This window comes from Cavia porcellus, unplaced genomic scaffold (assembly GCF_034190915.1).
Source record: "Cavia porcellus strain 051 isolate PalLab524CR breed Dunkin Hartley unplaced genomic scaffold, mCavPor4.1 scaffold_8, whole genome shotgun sequence".
Lineage (NCBI taxonomy): Eukaryota > Metazoa > Chordata > Mammalia > Rodentia > Caviidae > Cavia > Cavia porcellus.
The window spans coordinates 45,490,482-45,509,363 of record NW_026947491.1 but is presented as its reverse complement, the minus strand read 5'-3'; the positions used below and the strand labels follow the sequence as shown (position 1 = coordinate 45,509,363).

The 18,882-nt window shown below is 48.1% G+C and overlaps 1 protein-coding gene and 1 long non-coding RNA gene across 2 annotated transcripts in view; one reads left to right on the top strand and one right to left on the bottom strand.

Moving 5' to 3' along the window:
* Window positions 1–17,783, top strand: part of Smug1 (single-strand-selective monofunctional uracil-DNA glycosylase 1) — a 69,273-nt gene extending 51,490 nt beyond the window's left edge. Inside the window, exons 4-5 of the mRNA XM_005006434.4 lie at window positions 15,971–16,061; window positions 17,611–17,783. Of these exons, the coding sequence (XP_005006491.1) occupies window positions 15,971–16,061; window positions 17,611–17,645 (126 nt within the window). The 3' untranslated portion in view covers window positions 17,646–17,783. The remainder of the gene's footprint in view (window positions 1–15,970; window positions 16,062–17,610) is intronic.
* On the bottom strand, window positions 6,653–12,959 carry LOC106029016 (uncharacterized). The gene is made up of 3 exons (XR_001202651.3): window positions 12,449–12,959; window positions 8,997–9,123; window positions 6,653–7,964 (listed from the first exon to the last, which is right to left on the bottom strand). It is a non-coding gene; the product is annotated as an uncharacterized LOC106029016 (long non-coding RNA).
* Window positions 17,784–18,882: the final 1,099 nt, after the last annotated feature.

Sequence of the window (18,882 nt, the reverse complement as noted above, 5' to 3'; positions counted from 1 at the left end):
ACTTGAAATGGATATGACTTTTCTTGGCCACGTGAGACCAGATGCTTGTTGGGGCCAGACTGCTCCAGCTCTTTATGTGGTGCCCAGCAGTAGGGAAGAGGTAGGTCGAGGTCAGTTGGTTGTGGATGGGCTGGCCCTCTTCTTTGAGTGCTAGCAGCTCCATCTTTGATGAGGCAATTTCATGTGGAGCTCATGTGGCTGAGATGCTGTGCCCTGCCCATCAGAGATATCCTGACCCTCAATTTATTATTTATTTATTTATACCGAGGATTGAACCCAGGGCCTTTACACTGGTGTAAATCTCCAGCCTTAACAAAGTAATTTTTCTTTTGACATAGGGACTTCATAAGTTGTTAAGTTGCCTCTGCTAAGCTGAAACTTCTGATCCACTTGCCTCAGCCTCCCAAAGTCCTAGGATTTCAGGCATGTGCCACCATGCTCAGCAGAGATGTCTTAATGAGAATAGGAGCCTCTGTCCTAGGAAGGCAAGAGCATAGGCTCCTGGATGGCTCTGCAAGCTGAGAGAATGAGAGTTTGAGGGAGTATTTTGAAGAAGACTGAGGCTAGTGGGTTTTATTCAGTATTTGGAAACACAAGGATGAAAGGGTTGAGAGGAGGGCAGTCATGGAAGGAGAACATCCTGTGGGTCCATGTGGCAGACTGCAAGGAGGGAATGCACCTTTGCCTGCTGGTGAGAACCGAAGTGTGAGGCTGGCAGGACACATGTCTAGGAGAGCCCTGGATGACTCTAAGCACTCAGGATTATGCCGTTCCCCCATTACCCACCCTCCCTCGACTCTAGGCCAGATGGTTCGGAAGTCTTTCTCTAATTTCTAGACCCAGCCTGACCTGGCCCCACCAACATCACCCAACACCATGCTTGGGTCAGAGCAGCTTTGCTCCATACCCGGGGGGTCTTTCCTGGGCCTGGAGCTGCCTTTGAAGTAGATGGAGAAAAGATTGGTGGGCTGTGTGCTAGCCTAGATCTCTTAGCTGTCAGAGACAAGGGGAGGATTTCCACTTTGAACCTTCTTCCATGGGCTGAGGTGTTGACACCTTGGTTGTCAAAACCTGAGTTTCCATTCTTAGAGGTTTCTTGAGGCAGACTGACACCAGTCACTGCACTCCTGGGCCACAACTCTAGGTGGTGTCCTCCTCGTAGAATTCCCTGTGCAAGATGCTGCCTCTTCCCCCAAGATGGAAGACAGCTGGCTACCCTAACATCCTTTGGAGATCTGGATTCTGTTTATAAACCCAAGCCGGTCAACCTGAGAACTAGCAATAGAGAAAAGGAAGAGATGGACAAAATGATCTCTTAAGTGAGGTCTGCATGAGAACTGAGCATAGGAAACGGGGGCTGTCCTCTGAACAACTGGTCCATAGAGCAGTGTGCAGGCAGGGTAGGTTAGCAGGAAACAGGAAGGAAAATTCATCCAGGAGGAAAAGAAGAGTACTGTCCTGAAGTCCCTAGATGAAAAAGGATAATGCGTAGGGTGGTGTGCAGTGGTAGCACTTGCTAATGTGAGGAGAATCAGAATCACTCTAGCTTCCGGTCTTCAGATTTGGGGTTCTTAGAAGTAGAGTGACCCAGCCATGCCAGTTCCATTTGTGCATGGAAATTTGCTGAAATCAGAAATGGGATCCTGACCCAGATGAGAGTCAGGAATTTGTTTCCTTTCCTTTTCTTCTTCTTGGGAAAGCTCAGTTCATTGTTTAGGATGAAAAATAACAACCAGATGAAGGAAAGGAGAATCATCAGGAATGATAAATAATACGTTCCAGATGTGGCCACAGAAAGCTGCATCTGAGGAGCACTGTGGCCTCTACGCAGTCACCTTGCAGGGCTCCCCTATCCCAGTGAGTGCAGTGACACAGGTTTCTGCAGCTCCTCTGCTGGTGTCGCCCCCAGGGTATGACTTAATTTTTAAATGATCTTTATTGGTATCTTTTGACTGTTTTTTTTGGAATCAGGCCTTAAGAACTCATAATTAATTGTGATTGTCATGAATATTTTGTAAATTGCTTCTAAAGTAAAAATAAAACAAAACTTTCATGTGTGTGATGCTGGAGATTGAACCCAGGGTCTTACTCACACGAACTAAGCGCTCTACTACAAAGCCATCCCCAGCCCTTCTTTTTTTTTCTTCCTCCTCTTGCTTTTTCCTCTTTTTGTCCTTCCCTTTCTCCTTCTCCTTATTCTTATATTTTGACACAAGGCCTTTATAAATTGCATACACTAACCTTGAACTTGTGATCCTCCTGCCTTAGCCTTCTGAGTAACTAAGGTTACAGGTGTGCACCACCACACCTGGCTCTGGCTATAAAATCTATTTACTGATTTATTTAGAGACAGGATCTTGCTGTGTAGTGCAGGTTGGTCTCGAACTTGTGGCAGTCCTCCTGCCTAAGCCTCCTGAGTGCTGGAATTACAGGCATGTGCCACCACACCTGTCTTGTAAAGTCAAATTTTAAAGGAGTCCTTGTAGAAATGTTTCAATTACTAAAGGTACATATAGAATAAATACATATATGTTCTTCTAAGAGGATTGTTTTGAAAGACAACTCTTGCTTGTTTTGCTGTTTAAAGAATCTAACCACAGACATAGGTCCCATAATACATTCTATATAATTCTATCCTACATAGGAAATATGTTATATTCTATATAGTAAGTAGCCACTGCTTCCTACTGCTCCAATGAATGGATGCCTCTGACAAGGCACCACGAAACTGAGGCCTGGAGATTGTGTCCACACAGCAGGGCCTAGCGAAGAGTGGACGCAGTTATCTAGGGAGAAGGCCAGGGCCTCAGCTTACACTTGAACATTGTCTCATGATACTCCTATCTGGACTTGCTCTGTGTTTATTCTTTCCAAAGATTTGTTCAACTGGGAAGACTGTGAACAGACTTTTTTGGTAAGTCAGGAGATTAATTTCTTAGCTTGGTTCTCTGTCATTCACCTGCAAAAAATGGACACTAAGGTCTAAGAGAGAATCTGTCAGTTTGTGAATTTTGGTTTTTTTTGTTTTGAGTCTTGCTCTAAACAAAACGAGGTACTCCTCTCTTTTTAATAAGCTAGAGGTTTATAGACACCCATTTTTCTGAAGGTGTATGAAAAACTTTAGATTACTTTTACAAATAATTATAAAGTGATAGGCTAGTTTGTGAATTTTATCAAACTATACTTTTCACAGAATTGGAAGGGCTGAGCTCACAATGAATGTACACAGTAACTTACAACCATTATTAGTTAGCCTAAATGAAGAATTCCAATGAAGAAGTTTCTGGAACTTCTCTTTCCCGAAGAAAGCCCAGGAAGAAATGGCTAAGCCTCAGATCTAAGAGACCAAGTCACGCGAGTGTTTGCCTGATATGGGTGTGGCTTCTTTGTCCCTCTTGGACCCTGCCTCTGGGGTTGTGCTGGGTGTGTGTGTGGAGGGTCACAGGCGTGATGGCCGGGGCTAAGATGGAGGGAAGGGTGGGTTGACCTCCAGGAGGCCCAGCCATGCGGAACGCACAGTGCTCCTTCGCTGATAGACCAAGCTGCAAATCAGGAATTTATTAGGAGCTGAGACTCATTTTCCCACCCTTTATAGCCCTGACGACTCAAAGCCAAACTCTGGCAAGGGGCTTCCTCATGGTTTTAATTAGACAATTAATTTTTTATTGGGTCGTTTGATTTCTGGAGCCGATTCCACTCTCCCTGTTGTCTCCCATCTGCCTCCCAGCTGTGAACAGCCAAGGGGAGATGGGAGATTCAGGGAGGGCCTACAGGAAAAACACCCGTCTGCCTTTGAGCTGATTTAGGAGTCACTGAGTGGGGAGGGGTGGGAATCCTACTGCACCCTCGGCTCCCTTGTCTGGCACCAGAGACACTATCCAGAGCACCACAGCACTCAGAGCTGCTTGCAGAGCTGCACAAAGGCATTCTCAGCCGTTCCTCCCAAGCTCCTCCCAAGCTGGTGGGCTAATTAGTAACACGGGTAGGATGGGGGAAGGAGCAAGGAACATGCCTCCAAATACATCAGTGGCATTTCTGCCGTTAATCCTGGCTGTGCTTGGAAGCTGTTTACCCTCCACCCAAGGATTAGGAACCTGTTTGAGTTAGAGGGGCAGAGGGAGGCCAGGGCTGGGCTCTGCCTCCCACCTGCTTTCAGGAGCTGGGACAAGGGCACTGAGCCAGCAGATGAAAAAAGAAGTGAGAGAAACCTGTCTCCAATCTGTCTCCCCTTATTGATCTCCTGCCTTCCAGCCGCTCCAGCTGCTTTTGAATCTTGATCCTCTCCACCCAGACTTCACCCCTCACCACTGCCCTTGTCAAATAGCAACCTGGCTTGGGAAGGTGGGAGGAAGGGGAGACAGTGGGGGCCCCAGGTTTCTGCAGAGGAGAGAGTCTAGGTGTGAGGTCCTCTGCCTGTCGTACTCCTGGAGTGCTCCTGGAGTGGGGAGACCCCTCCCAAGATTTCTCACCATTCCTGTACTACAGCTTGAAAGGAAGAAAAGGCGAGGTTCTTGGAAGAACTTTACTTTCAGCAGTAGAAACAGGCAGCATCTTCCTTAGAATTTTATGAGAATCCAAGTAAGACTTTATTGTAAGACTTTATTGAGAGCAATATTCTCAGAGGCCTTGAAGTAGAATATAGTGAGAGGGTTGTTTCCTCAGGTGTCCTGTTGGTGGGGACATTGTCACTTGTTGTTCCAGCACAAGGGCTCTTCCTGGAAGTGTGTGCTCATACATGAGCAAACACACACACATACATGTGCAGGCATGCATGCCAACAGGTGTGACCCCTCATTATATCCAAACTCCCGGTTATCTGCAGGAGGGTGTGCCACCCACACCCCACTGGAAGCATACTTGGAATCAAACTGAGGGACATCTGCAGACACAAAAGTGGGCTAAGCAGCTTCCAAGGTCCACAGAGGCAAAGTAGGCCCTTCAAAGGAGTATACCAGGATGTCTGAACAGGGGCTCTGGTGACCCTTCTTGTCCCCCAGGGTCTCCTGGTGTGTCAAAGCAACATCAGCATTGGCGATTGTGTAACACTCCCCACGTTGTGCCTCTCCATGGATCTGGGAGAAGGCCAGCTTACCTTGAGGTCCAGTACTGCAAGAAATACTAGCTCATGCTTCTACTGGATCGTGAAGGACACAAAAATAAAAGGAACCAAAGATCAAAGCACCGTGTGGAAGCCCAGCTTGCAGACCTCTGGCTCTAGGATTTGTTCTGTAAACAGCTTTTTTTGGGGAAATCATGTTGAGCAGTATCTCTGCTAGGACCTGAGGGAGTTCCATACTGGGAAGGGACAGCCCAGGGACAGGCCTTCTAGGTTTAGTGGTGGTGGAACTCATGTCTGACAGCCAGTCTGCTGCATCCTAAGTCACACAGAAACCCAAAGCAAGTGTCAGAAAGATGGGGGGAGGGAGCCCCTTATCACCCACTGGTATCTGTTTCCATGTCACCTGTGACAGAGAAATGAACTCAGAGCTTCAGGACTAGAAGTACTGGGCTAAGGGCAGTGCTGTGTGTACATGTGAGGATCCAGGGATGCTCCAGGTACCATGAGAACAAAGGGCAAGGGTAGAAAGCGAAGCTATCGGAGTGGCCATGGGTGGGGACCAATGTCCATCTGTAGGGAGAAGGGAGAGGAAGAGAAACTGTGAAAGGAATAGGAGATAGGGAAAAAATTAAAAGGAAGACACTGAAAGAGCAAGGGCTGAGAGAGAGGCACACAAAGAGAGGCCGTGAAACACGGGGCAGTGGGGCAGGGTGATGGGAGGCAGGAGGGGGCACCTTGGGAAGGCCAGCAGGCACCACCGTTGGCCAGCCTGTGCCTAGGGCGCCAGGCAGGAAGGCAGGGAGGGAAGGGGCTGCAGAGAAAGATCCCACTTGCTGTGTGGAGGAGGGGGCGGCAGTGGAACTTGCCTCTCCCGGCTCACAAGCTAATGGCATTTCCCCTGCCCTTCTCCCTGAGCCCAGGGCTGAGATTGACGGGACTGCAGCTTCTCTGGGTCCTGGGTGGATTTGAATAATTAAGTCATCTGGATTCTTATGATTTACCATTTTCAATGATAAATAGACAGCGCCCAAGCCAGCCAGTTGGCAAAACTCTGGCTGCTAGTTATAATTTGTCAAGCTGCCAGCAGATTCATGTTTTATGCTAATGGAGAAAGACTCATTGACTAGGGGGAGGCAGTGACCCGGTCAGCTCTTTCCTCAGGCCCCCCAGAGGTCGAGAGGTCAGGGAGGGAGGCCGAGGCGCATATGGATTTTCTGTAAGGGTCAGTGTAATTTTATAATAATTCAGCGAGTACACACACTCTTGCATACACAGAAGGTCACATATGCAGAGATATGTTTGGATCTGGAGGCACCCATGTCCCCCTCCACACTCACACCTGCACCCACACCTGTGCAGGCTCCTGGGCCCAGTGTTTTGAGCCTCGTGGATGTGCACATTTGTCTGTCCTTCTTCAGCTCACTTCAATATGAGCAGCCTTGCAGCTGCCTCCAGGCATGTGATTACTGAGACAAACTCACAGACTTCCTCAGAGACCTGGAGAAACACAGATCACACACACACACACACACACACACACGCATACACACACACACACCCTGACCAAGCAACACCCACAACAAAGATGGAAGCTGTTTTTGGAGGGCCCTTGCTGGCTATCCCAAACCTTTATTTCAAGCTTTGTGTGTATCAATCCCAGGAGGAGGTTTCTCTTATTTCTACTTTAATAGTTTTCCAGTGGGAAGAACCAGTGGCTTGGAATCATCCTGCTTTTCATCTGTCTGGGGCTGTGGATCTGGAGCTGGGAAGACATCGGCTCTCAGACCGGGCATGTAAAAGGCTGCACTGAAAATCACGAGTCCACGGGGGCTGGGGATTTAGCTCAGCGGCATAAGCACCTGCCTTGTAAGCAGGCAGTCGTGAGTTCGATCCCCAGTACCGATAAAAATGAAAAAGACAAAAAAAAAAAAAAAAAAAAAAAAAAAAGAAAATCACGAGTCCAAGCCAAATTTCCGTTGGTCTGTTTGTATATTTGTCGACACATGGAGGCCTCATAGTGACAAGAATCTTCTGATAGTCATGGCAAACTCAGGCCTACACAATGCTTCGTACATGGCAGATATGTAATAAGTATTAACAGAATGAGCAGCTGAAGCTACTGACTGCTACACAGAGCAAACTGCTCATTTTCCCTTCCCTTCCTCCGCCTGAACAAAGCTTTACAATTTGAATCATCACTGACTTGATCGGCCAGAGAACAGGTGTGAGTCTGGGCAAGGATCTCATGTTCCTTAGGGTAAGAGATCTAGGCCTTTGGTGTGATAAGAAATGCTAATTTTTACACATCTGGTCTCACTTTTGACCCCCAAGTGCCCTCAGAATGGATCAATGAGCAAAGGGGGATTGAGGAAGGAGCATCTGCCCTTCTCCTGCCTGGAAAAAAAATTGAATTTGCTTCGATGATGGGCAGGGCTGGAAGCTGCAGTTCATTACTATCAGCAGCTGTGAGGTTGGGGGGCACAGGGCAGGATAAGGGGAATGGGGAGAATCATCTCATGTCCCTGTCCCCCACAACCCCCAAATGGGGAGAAAAACATACCGGCAAACTGAACAGAGCAGAGGCCAAGGCAGCAAAGAGAACCCAAAGGCAAAAGCTGCTTTCTGCGCAGACTCCAGGATGCAGCAGTGTCAGGGCTCTGCCTGCTGAGACTCCGGATCCTGCGAAATGAGCTGGGCTCTCTCCTTTCCTGCGGCCCGCCCGGGTTGGAGCAAAGAGATTGTTCTGCACTCGCTTTTTCATGGCCTGAAATGAGCTGCCTGCCTTTGTTGCCCAGCAGATGTGGAAGGCAGTGGGCCTGGATAATCAGGGATGATCCGTGGATAGATGCTCAGGAGCCAAAATCATTCAGTCTCTCCATCCAGAGGAAGATGACTCCTATGTGTACTGGGAATAGGAAAATACGCTTTTCTTAATTAAGAGCTTGAGTTTCCAACCTAGTATCACTGACCTCCCCTGCTCTGAGAGCAACAGCTTTGGGGTTGCTGGCAGCTCTCTCCTAGAAGCAGGGACAGCCTGCTTGGCTGAATGGGCCAGGGAAGAACTATTTGCAAAGAGTCAAGCTAATGTGAAGGTCATAATTGTGATCGATCAAAAAGACAGGTTGGCCGGGGATATAGCTCAGTGGCACAGTGCCTGCCTGGCAAATGTGAGGCCGTAAGTTTGATTACCGATACACTTAAAAAAAAAAAAAAAAAAGATCAGTTGGTTCATTTTGCACCTGGGGAGCAAAGCTTGCTCTCCCATTTAACACCTGATTTCTGAATCCTAATATTTGCATACCCACAGTGAACTCTTAAAGGCAAGATGTGTGATGTGTGTTGGCTACCCTGAAGTAAGGCAAAATCTTTTGGGATATAAAGACAGTACAAACAAAGCAAAACAAACAAACAGAAAAGAAAAGAAAAACTACAACAATTCCAGCATGGAGTAAATGAAAAGGGAAAAAGAACATGTGAAAGGAAGGAAAGAGAAAGAAACGGAGAGAGAAAAGGAGAAAGGATGATAAATGAAGAAGCCAGGGAAAAGACAAGAAGACAAGCATAAAAAACAATGTTAGGAAGTACTGAACAGAGGCCTCCTAGAGAGGGCATTGCAAGAATTACTAAAAAGAGCCCTGCAGCTGTGGGCTTGGGGCTCTTCCATCCATTTTCCAGGGTTACAGTCTTGGAAACCTGGCTGAACCCAGCGACCTGGCCTATCCCACTCTGGGGAGACATGGAGGATTATTAAACTGGATTTAAGAAGTCTGAATCAAATTGGGCAGTTGCCACTGGGGCACAGGAGCAGGGCAAAAGGATGTAGGCCCAGTAGGCAACAGATATGTGAGGACCCGAGGTGATCCTCTCCATAGGTTGCATCTAAAATCATTTTGCCAGTTCATCTCTTTGTGTAAATTCTGTAAAATACACCACAAACCTGATGTCTGCTTGCAGATTTAGTAGGGATTGTCATTATTCTTTTCCACTTTTTTTCCTCTCTGGCTCTTCCAAGATTTGTAAACTCAGGCCAAGGTCTTTGCAGGCAAATCCAACTTTTTCTTGACCTGAAAGGTATTTTCCAGAGCAAAGATGGAGAGTGTAGCAAACATTCTACCACGGTTGGAAGATTTTTCTTCTCACCATTGGGAGAAGATAAGATCCTCTTCATATCTAACGAGATCAGGCCTTATTGTTTTCCCCTTCTTACCTATTCAGAAAGGCTAATTGGAAGACAAACAGAAATTACAGAACAATCCTTCAGTGCCTGGCCTCATTTGATAGATACTCAAATTAAGATTTAGGTCACAGAGCCAGAGTGCTGCAGAGCCTGGAGCAAGGCTGCCCGGTCACCAGACAGTCTCTGCCAGTCAGGCCAGAGTGCAGAGCTCAGGTTTGCCAGGGAGGAGCCTGAACCAGAAGAGACTATGCACTCCGCCTACCCCTCGTGGCTTCTGTACACCACGTCTGGGTTGTATCCTGATTATCATGGGGCCTTAAGGTATACAGAGGCCGGGCATCAGCCAGAGCAGATAGCAGGTACCTGCTGTGGGGAGAAATCCTTCTCCAGTACACTTAGCTGCTTCACAAAGCTGATTCTCAGGCGGTGGCCTAGGCCTCCACCTCCTGGTGGTCAGCTGCTGGTCATCTGGCTGCAGGCTGGTCACACAGGCTAATTGCCAGGCTCCTGGCACCTGGGCTGGCACAGTGGTGGTGGAGGTCAGCTTGGCTCAGAACCCTATTTCTGCTCTCTCTCTTTCTCTCTCCTTCCCTCTCTTTTGCCCTCTTCTTCCTTTCTCTTCATTTTTTGTATCTTTTTCCCCCTTCTTTTGGGAGGGCATTTTTTCCTGCCCTGTCTTCACTTTTTCTCTTTATATTCTTCCCTTCCTTTAGCTTTCTTTCCTTCCTCCTTCCTCTTTCCCCCTTTCTGTCTGTCTTTTATACTGTCTTTCTTTTTCTATCTTTTTCTTTCTCCTGTTTTCCCCTCACTTTCATTTTCTTCCTATTTTTTTCTAGCTTCCCCTTTCTCTCATTTGGTCTTTCTTCTTCCTGCTTTTAATCCTTCTCCCTAAAAAAAAAAAAAAGAGAACTACCCCTTCATGCTTCTCTCCATATTCCTCCCCTCCCCCCCCCCATCCTTCCCTCTGACTCCAGCACTGTCTCATGTCTTTTCCTCCGCTAGGCTCTTTGCTGTTGTCCTGGATTTTCCAGTTCTTTGTGCAGTTTTCCTAGGTCTTCTTCCTATCTTCCTTTGTTTATAAACTGCCTCTCTGCAGTAGGTATGTGGCATAAAGCTTCCCCTCAAAAGGAGGGCACCAGCGCAGCTCCTTCATGACGTCCTTTTCAGCTCTCCTGGGCTTGGGCCTTCATTCTCTAGGGCTCAGAGAGGGGGCTGCTTCCCCTGCTAAAAAGCACAGTTCCTCACCACTGGTTCAGAAAGTCTTGCCACACTCATCATTCCAGCAACCCTAAAAAGAAGGCAGAAAAGCAAAAGCAAAAAGAAAAAGAGAGACAACCATGCAGATCTAAGCCATGGGGTGGGGCACAGTACTGAGGAGGCAGGAGCAAAAAGAACCGAATTTATCAACAGGAGAGGGGGCAAAGCCTGGGACCAGGCGCCCTCTCTAGAGCACCCAGAGTCCAGCAGCCTTTAAAAAGAAGCCCACATCAGCTGCAAGGCTGGCTTGGGGATTGGGGAGGGATGAGACCTGACTTCCAAATGACTATAGAAGTATAAAAAGGACTCCAGGCATAGGAGGAGAGAAAAGGTCTTAGATTTGCTTTGAATATCAGTGGCTTTAATGTCTGCCCCAGGCCTTCTCAAAGGTCCACTGTGGGGGGACCTTCTTAAAGGTCCAGTGTGAGGGGGGACCACTACAAACATGCTCCAGGGAGTTCAGACTGCAGCCCTCTAAACGTCAGGCCCAGTCCTGGAGTACTCTGGAAGCGGGTGCCAGGACAGCCACAGGAGCATTGCAGAAAATCCTCAATAACAGAGAAAACAAAGAAATGGAAGGGTAGATTTGCCTCTGCAGGTGCCCAGCCATCATGGCCACAATCACCACACACTCGACATGGGAATCTTTTCTCCCTAGCTCCAAACTGTGGTCCAAATGCACCATCCAAATGCTGTCCTGACTCCTCCAGCTGGGAATGACCCTGGAGGGCCCTGTCCTGCACATCCCAGGCACAGATGACCCTCCCCGCAGCGTGGGCTCCAGCTGGGCCTCCTGCAGCAGGCTCCAGAGACTCCTGGGCCACAGTGCACCTGCAGCTGCCTCCACCAGTCTTTGCTCCCAGGCTGCTTTGGGCTCCACATGCCCACCCCCCTTGTCCCTGGCCTTCACATTCAACTGAGTCCTCTGACTCACTCTCTGCACTCACTTTGAAGAACCTCTGTTACCCCTTCCTCTTGCATCTCATGGGGTGGAGCAATCTCAGCCTGAGAGAAGGGTGAGGCCTCCTTTCTTTGCCCTCCTTTGTGTGTGTGTGTGTGTGTGTGCGCCCACGCGCAGAATCGAACTCAGAACCTCACACTTGCCAGGCAGGCGCTGTACCACTGAAACTATATCTCTGGTCCCTTTATTCTCTCTTCAGGCTCTGGGGAAAGTAAGGACATTATGCTGTATGGAGAAAGTGCAACTACACCCGTGGCTCCATTTTAGGGAAAAGGGTTCTCCAGTCAAACTGGAAGGGAAGGTAGAACATTTGGGAATTGTTACCTGGGCCACTCCTCACAAAATATCAAAACGTCCCAGGACTGCAGGGGCCAAGGTAGCCCAGGCCCACCCAACCCCTTCGCAGCCAAGGCAGAGGAGGGGCTGATACTTCCCCAGAGTATTTGGGTCCCTTCCCTTCCGCAGGCCCCCTTAGGGATCTCCAAGCGTCTCTAAGGGCTTGCAGGGGCGAGCAGGTTTGGGACAGGCCGGCTCTTCGTGGGGGTAATTAGTCCTGACTAGGAAACCACCAAACTCAAACCTTCATCTGTACAGGAAGCAGGGTCCCCTCCCTCTCACTTAAAACTTCAGAATTCCCACTCCGTTTCCTTCTCCATCTCCCTTCAAAAAACTTTTCTGAAGTTCCTGATCGTTGCATTTGGGGTTTCCTGGCGACTCTGAGAAACCCTCGGCCCCATCCCTCCTTTCCTCCCTATTTTCAGCAGCAGCCCCCTCCTCCCTTGCCAACTGCCACCTTAGTGCCCAAACTCAGAAGATAAAGTGGGGTCACCAAGCGCCTGACGGACTCCAACCCCAGCCCAAATTCCTACGGCGCAGGTAGATTCCTGTCGGCCCACAGGGGAAGTGGAGTTAGGAAGAAAAAGGAGAGACAGAGACTGGGACAGACAGACCGTTTTCAGAGTTTTCAAAGCACATCCCTTCGGGCCAAACTCACCTGCTGCGGGACTGGCCCCTGTCGATCCCCTCAAAAGTTTGTCCTCCTCGCGTGGCATTTCCAGAAGGGGCGCACACTCGGGCCCTGGAAGCGGAGCGGGGAGGGTGCTTGGAGGGCGCAGATGCCGGATGGCGTGAGCAGGGGATGGGAGCACCGTTCGCAAAGTAGGGGCCGAAGCAGTGATCCAGAGCGCCTCGGAACGCCGGGGTCAGCGGGCCAAGCCGGCCGCCCCCGGACAGCTAGCGACGGAGCAGGTCGTAAGGAGGGAGTGGCGAACGCCGCCGGGCGGGCCGGGGAACTGGAGAGAGGGTGCCCTGGGTCCCCGGCGCTGTTTCTTCCTTCCTCCAGTTCCCGCGCTCCTGGGTGTGCCCCAGCCCACAACATTCCCTCTACCCCTTTGGCGGCGCTCAGGACCCCGACTTGGCGAAAAGGGAGCGTGAGGGTCGCCCCTTAGCTCCTCCCAGTCCCCCGTGCACAGCTCCCCCTTTCCCTCCCCGGAGCCGAGGGACAGACAGAGAATTGCAACTAGAAATTCGATCGATTGGTGCGAAGGACCACGTGCTCAGGGGCTGGCCAATGACCAGGCCGCCCTGGATGAGCTAATAATGGAAGCAATTTGTAACTTTCAGTAGCTCTCTAGGCCTGGGTACCGCGGGAGAGAGGCGGGAGGAGGAGGGGAGATGGGCACCCCCAGTCCTACCTTCGTTTGTCAGGGTTTCTCGGATCCCCTGGTGATCCTTTCCCCTAACACGCAGGCACTAGCAGGGTCCTTCTCCCACTTTTATCTGGCCGCCACCACCTCTGAGCAAGGTAAGCAGCTCCCAGCTCCTCAAGCCCCACCCGCTCATTTATGGCACCTGCAAAAGATGCTTCCTTTCTTGTCCCATTAGACAACTGAAATTCAGTTTTGTTTTTCTCTTAGTTGGAATAAAAAGAACCCACTTGTATTCTTTTGCGGAATCCAATTTGAACTTAAACTGGTCGAAAATTGAATTCAAATTAATATACTTTTGTGCAAGCATGAGTGGTACTTTTTCATAATTTTACAATCCTTTCTTGGAGAAAGCTTTCTACTTGTGGAAAGTTTACTTTTCTTTCGGGATGAATTTACAAGTTTTAACTCTTTACTGAGGTAGAATTCACCTCCTTTCTCTATTCCATCTCCAGTGTCAGTATTCCAAATGATCACTTTCCAAATTCTAAGTTTATTATTTTTTTCTCTTCCTCGGCTAGTTTTTCAGCGATTACAGAATTTTTGATGGATTTTCTCCCTCTGTGTGTGGAACTTAGTTTAGTTTTGTGTTGGTTCCTCTTTTCATTTTGTAAAAGTATTTATTGTTTGGGAAACTCAGGGTGTGAGGTCCTTTGATTAGTTCCAGCCCCTCTTCCCCCATGAAGAAAATTTTGCTTGAAATAGTTTATGCATTTTCTTATTTTTGTTGTGTCTCAAGTTTGATGTATTTTACCTCCTTTAAAAAGCCTCAGTTTGGGGCTGGGGATCTAGCTCAGCGGCATAAGTGCCTGCCTTGCAAACAGGCAGTCGTGAGTTCAATCCCTGGTACCGATAAAAGTGAAAAAAAAGAAATGAAAAAACCTGACTTCTATTTAATCTTTTGTGTGTTAAACCATTTCTAAGTTATTTTATAACCGTCACCCTTTCACACTCCTTTCCACAGGGCCTCCTCATCCTCCATCTCAGAACCTCCCAGCCCCACCCCCCTTTCCATAATTTCCAGTGCCTCCTCCCCGACCAGCCCCAGGGGTGCGGAAACTGGGAAAAAGCAAATGTCCTTGGTGGGGGCAGAGGCTGTGCTCAGCTGAGTTCTGGATTCTTCCAAGTCTGACCTCTCCAGGGACAAAAAGCAATGAGAACGGCAATGCTTTCAACTTTTAAATTCAGGACTAAGTTTTTTCTACTCGGTCTTACTCTGGGCAACTGTCTGGTATACCAAGCTGAATTTTTAATTCTTGTCTTTTCCCTAAATTCTAAGAAAAATATGAGCCAGATTTTCTTCCTCCCTTCGATATAAGCTGGTGTGTGGGGGAATGAGCCTGAGGGGTCTTTGACCTCCTGGGGAAGAATTCCCAGAAGGGCTATAGTGACGTTGCTTTCTGGAAATGGCACCCCTTTTTTGGCACTCAAGGGAACCCCTTTTTTGTTCTGGTGCTAGCTTTGAACAAAAGGTAGAGAACTGGCCAGGGGACTCATTGCTGGTCAGTGAGAGTTGACTTAGTGAAGTTTGGGGGTAAATGCCCAGTCTGAGAGAATTCCCCATTTAGTATTACCATGAAAGTAAACTATTAAAATTGTGGGATGTATTTTTAACATGTTGATATCTTTTGCAGCTACAAAATAAAATTGCAAGAGTAATTCATGTTTCCTGGAAGACAGTCTGCCTCTGGTGACTTTGTTCCTCTGAGGGACACAGAACCCATGTGAGCAGAAGTCAAACTGCTGCTCCTCCCCTCTCATCCTCCAGCGCCACCCCCCACCCCATTGTTACATTGACATTCTGGGCACATTTGGCCCAGCCCGGTTCCTGCTTCTCTCAAGTATGAATCTAAATTACTATTAATAAGGGGCTGCTCCAAGTTAATTGGCATTAAAAGAATTCATTTCAATTTGTTAATATTAAATGAACACTGTGCACTTTAGCTCCTTTCTTCACCCTGGATTCCCGAATGAGTGATGGGAAGAGGGGCAGGGAGCAGAGGAGGATTGTATTTCTGGCTCTCCAGTTTTACCACCAAGGAGCCTCTTTTCCACCCTGGGGCGGCAGCGGGGGTGGGGTGCGGGCTGCCATCAAGCGCTGGGGGCCTGATTGAGGAGAGTCTGAGGGTCTCAGGCTGGGGAAATTCATCTGAATTTCAGGAGCTGTGGAAGAGGGTGGATAGCAGCTGAGGAAGAGGGACAGAAAAGTTTGGGGAATATGGGAAAGGGACAAAGTTTGTGGGCCCTGGGGTAAAATTCATTTGTGAAAAGAGGTGCTGGTAGTTCAAAGACTATCTGGAGAAGGAGGGGATGAGGGTAAACAGGGGTCCTGAAACTATAGTCTGTGACATTAGACAAGTTGCTTAACTTTTCTGACTGCCTTAGTGTTTTGGCCTGTGAAACAAGGATAGTAAAAATAGAATCTGTCTCAGGGCATCCTTTGGGAGTAGGTGAAGTGCTTGGCACATGGACATTGTTAATAAGTGTGAATTCATTCACCTGTGTTCTGTGGCTGTGATCTGCTCGCCCCTGTCACCCTTCCTGGGATCTAGTCTTGCTCTAGGGCTACATTTGGGGCCTGTAACCTCTGGGGCTGGGGTGCTCCAATTCTTCTCTGGCCTCTCCTCTGGCTTTCTTCGTTGGTGGTGCCTTCTGAGTGGCCAGAACTTCTTCGGGGAATCTCCTCTCCTTCCCATGGTGGGGAAGGAGGTGCTGGTGATAAGGGTCTGGCTTTCTCTTCTAGTAGCTCCCTGTTGGGCAGAGTGTGGGCTGGGAAGACTGATGTGTACTAAATACCCTCTGTGTTGCAGCCCTGCCCGCTGGAGGATGGGAAAAACAGAGCCACAGAGGAGTGGCCTGACTGTGCCACGAAGCTGAACGTTAGCAACGCTGGTATAAGAGGTCTGATCTTTTTTTTTTTTTTTTTTTAATTAAACAGGAAAAAAGAACACACAATTTTTCTTTTAAGGCATAGGACTATTTGACTCATGATAACAAATCTTCATCTTTTCCTTGCTGTGCACTTTTTAAAATAGGAATTGGGACTTTCAGGAGGGAGAGTGGGTGAGACACTTGGGGTAAGGACTGGGCCAGGATCATGGGGCAGCTGCAAGCTGGGGAAGGGGAAGAGAAGTTGGGAATTTTTCAGTCAGGGAAGACTTCCTGGAGGAAGAGACTACAAGTCAGGTTCAGACAGGAAGGGAATGAAGATACAAAGAATCAGGAGGGAGCTAGATGAACTGGCATATGGCTATAATCCCACAAAAAAGACCAAATATGTAGCTAGTAGTTGAGTGCTCCATTTGTCTAGGGTGCTCAAGGCCCTGGGTTCAATCCTTAGTACTGTAAATTAATAGTAATAACATTAATAGGAATGGGAAAGAGTTGTGCATTGGCTAGGAAAGGAGGGAAGAAATGACCGACCCATACAAAGGCTGGGTGAGAGCAGAGGGTATGAATAAGATCACCCTTGCTGGTTTGGGGATTTAGCTCAGTGACATAAGCGCCTGCCTGCCAAGCATGAGGTTGTGACTTCAATCCTCAGTACCAAAAAAAAAAAAGATTGGCCTTGCTGGTGGCAAATATAATTAGTTAGCATTTGCTGAGGAGGAACTATCTCATTTAATCCTCACAACAATTTTGACAAGTAGGTATCTCAATCCTATTTCCAAAGACTCAGTTGAAGTTAGAATGTTTAATGCCCACCTCAGTTGATGAGTTGATGTTCAGAATGTTTAATGCCCACCTAAGGTTTTTTTTTTTTTTTTTTTTTTTTTTTTGAGATAGGGTCTTGCTCTGTAGCCCAGCTTTTGAACTGAATGGTAATCCTCTTGTCTCAGCCTCCCAAGTGCTGGCATTACAGGTGTGTGCTGCCATGCATGGTCACACAGTTGGTGGCTGGATTTCCTGGCACCAGTTCCTATGCCTGCTGCCAGCTGAGCGTGACCTCCCTGCCTTGATCCTTTATGTTCAGGTCATCATTCCTGTACTTACACATCTGTAGACACACCAGTGGTGGAGACAGGGGTCAGGAAGTGGGGTAAGAGCAAGGGAGAGTGGCAGGCAAGCAGTGAGGATGGAGGCTCTTCTCACAGCCGTGTGAGGCGGAAGGATAGGAGGACATTCTCTCCGGAGGAAGGCTTCCAAATCATTTTCCTGGGACTGTTGATCTTGAGATGAATGGCAGAGGCCAGATTGGGGTCACATTAGGCTGTGGCCTTTAGTTCTTTTTCTGTGGAAAGAAGATGGCTCGGGTGTGGGTTTGAGCCCTAGATAAAGGTGGTCAGTGGTCTACTAAAATCCCTCCTCTCTTTGTTGTAGGAAGGCAGAGAATGACCCAGCTGGACATCCATTTCCCAGTTACCTCTTGTTACTAGCCAAGGCCAGTAGGGAATGAGAGCCTGAGGGCACTGGTAAAGTCTTTGTATTCTCTTTTTCATGTGCTGGACAGATGGACTTGAGGCTGAGTTTGACCACGGTGCTTGAGGAGCCATCTCTAAGAAGGGCAAAGCAACAACATGAAAGGAACCTACGTTCCAGGTTGACCATGTGAAGCAGAGCTCACTGTACCCAAGACTACTTCCTTCCAATTGTTCTGTGAGAAATAAACTATTTTCCACATGCTAGTGTGTTTGGGGGCCTTTTTTATTATAACATTGCCATGATCTTTCCACACCAAACCTGTCTAGTTCACATTCACTAAAAGGATTCCAGGAAATAACTATCTGAATAAAATTGACTGAGCTAGATACTGTGGTAAGGTCTCTAAGTACACCATTCAATATCATCTCATGACATTCCTCTAAGATATGTTACTATTATTCCAGTTTATAAATGAGGAAACTGAGTCCTAAAGAGGCTAAGTAAGAGGGGCTGGGGATTTAGCTCAGCAGCATAAGTACCTGCCTTGCAAGCAGGTGGTCGTGAGTTCGATCCCTGGTACCAATAAAAATGAAAAAGACAAAAAAAAAAAAAAAAAAAGAGGCTAAGTAAGGTGCCAAAGGACACATGACAGCAGAGTGGGGTTGCACTCGTCACCAAGGGCCAGATCTTCTCCCAGGGACACAGCTGGAGGGGACTTTGGAGATCATCCCATGCTAGGCCAGCTCTTGACAGTAACCACAGGGTCCTGGGCATCTCCCATTCCCACTCCCATGAAGCTTGGCAGACTACCATAGTGTATGTTGGATCATAAGGTTTTATTTATAGAAAGGCCCTGCAGCTAAAACTTGTTTGAAAAATCATGATAGATACAATCTGTGTTTTGTTTGTTTGTTTGTTTTCTTTTCACAAATGAGGTCCGGAGGGGTAATTCGACTTGGTTAAGGTCACACACCTTAGTTGTCCTGATAAACTTGCTAAGTCTAAAATGAGCTTGTTCGCCACCACATCAACAAGTGAGGAGATGCAAAACTCGCCACCTCTGGTGAGAAGAATCCATCTTCTCCATTGAGAGCTTGCACCAGTCAAACCACATTCTGACTCCCCTACTGTTGGCTATGTACTTGGGAGACCTGTCTCCCCCAGCCTGAAGCCAAGGTGACCCCACCTCTTGCCTCACTCTCCCCTTCACTAGATGGTCAAAGGCAGAGGGAAAGAGGAACTGGGGCCAGAGCCAAAGCAGGCAAAGAGATCGCTCAGATTCCCTCTGCTCTTTCCACATTTATATTTGGAATTTGAGTCTCCTCCTCCCCCTAGGCTTTTGCTAGTAGCCCACCAGGGA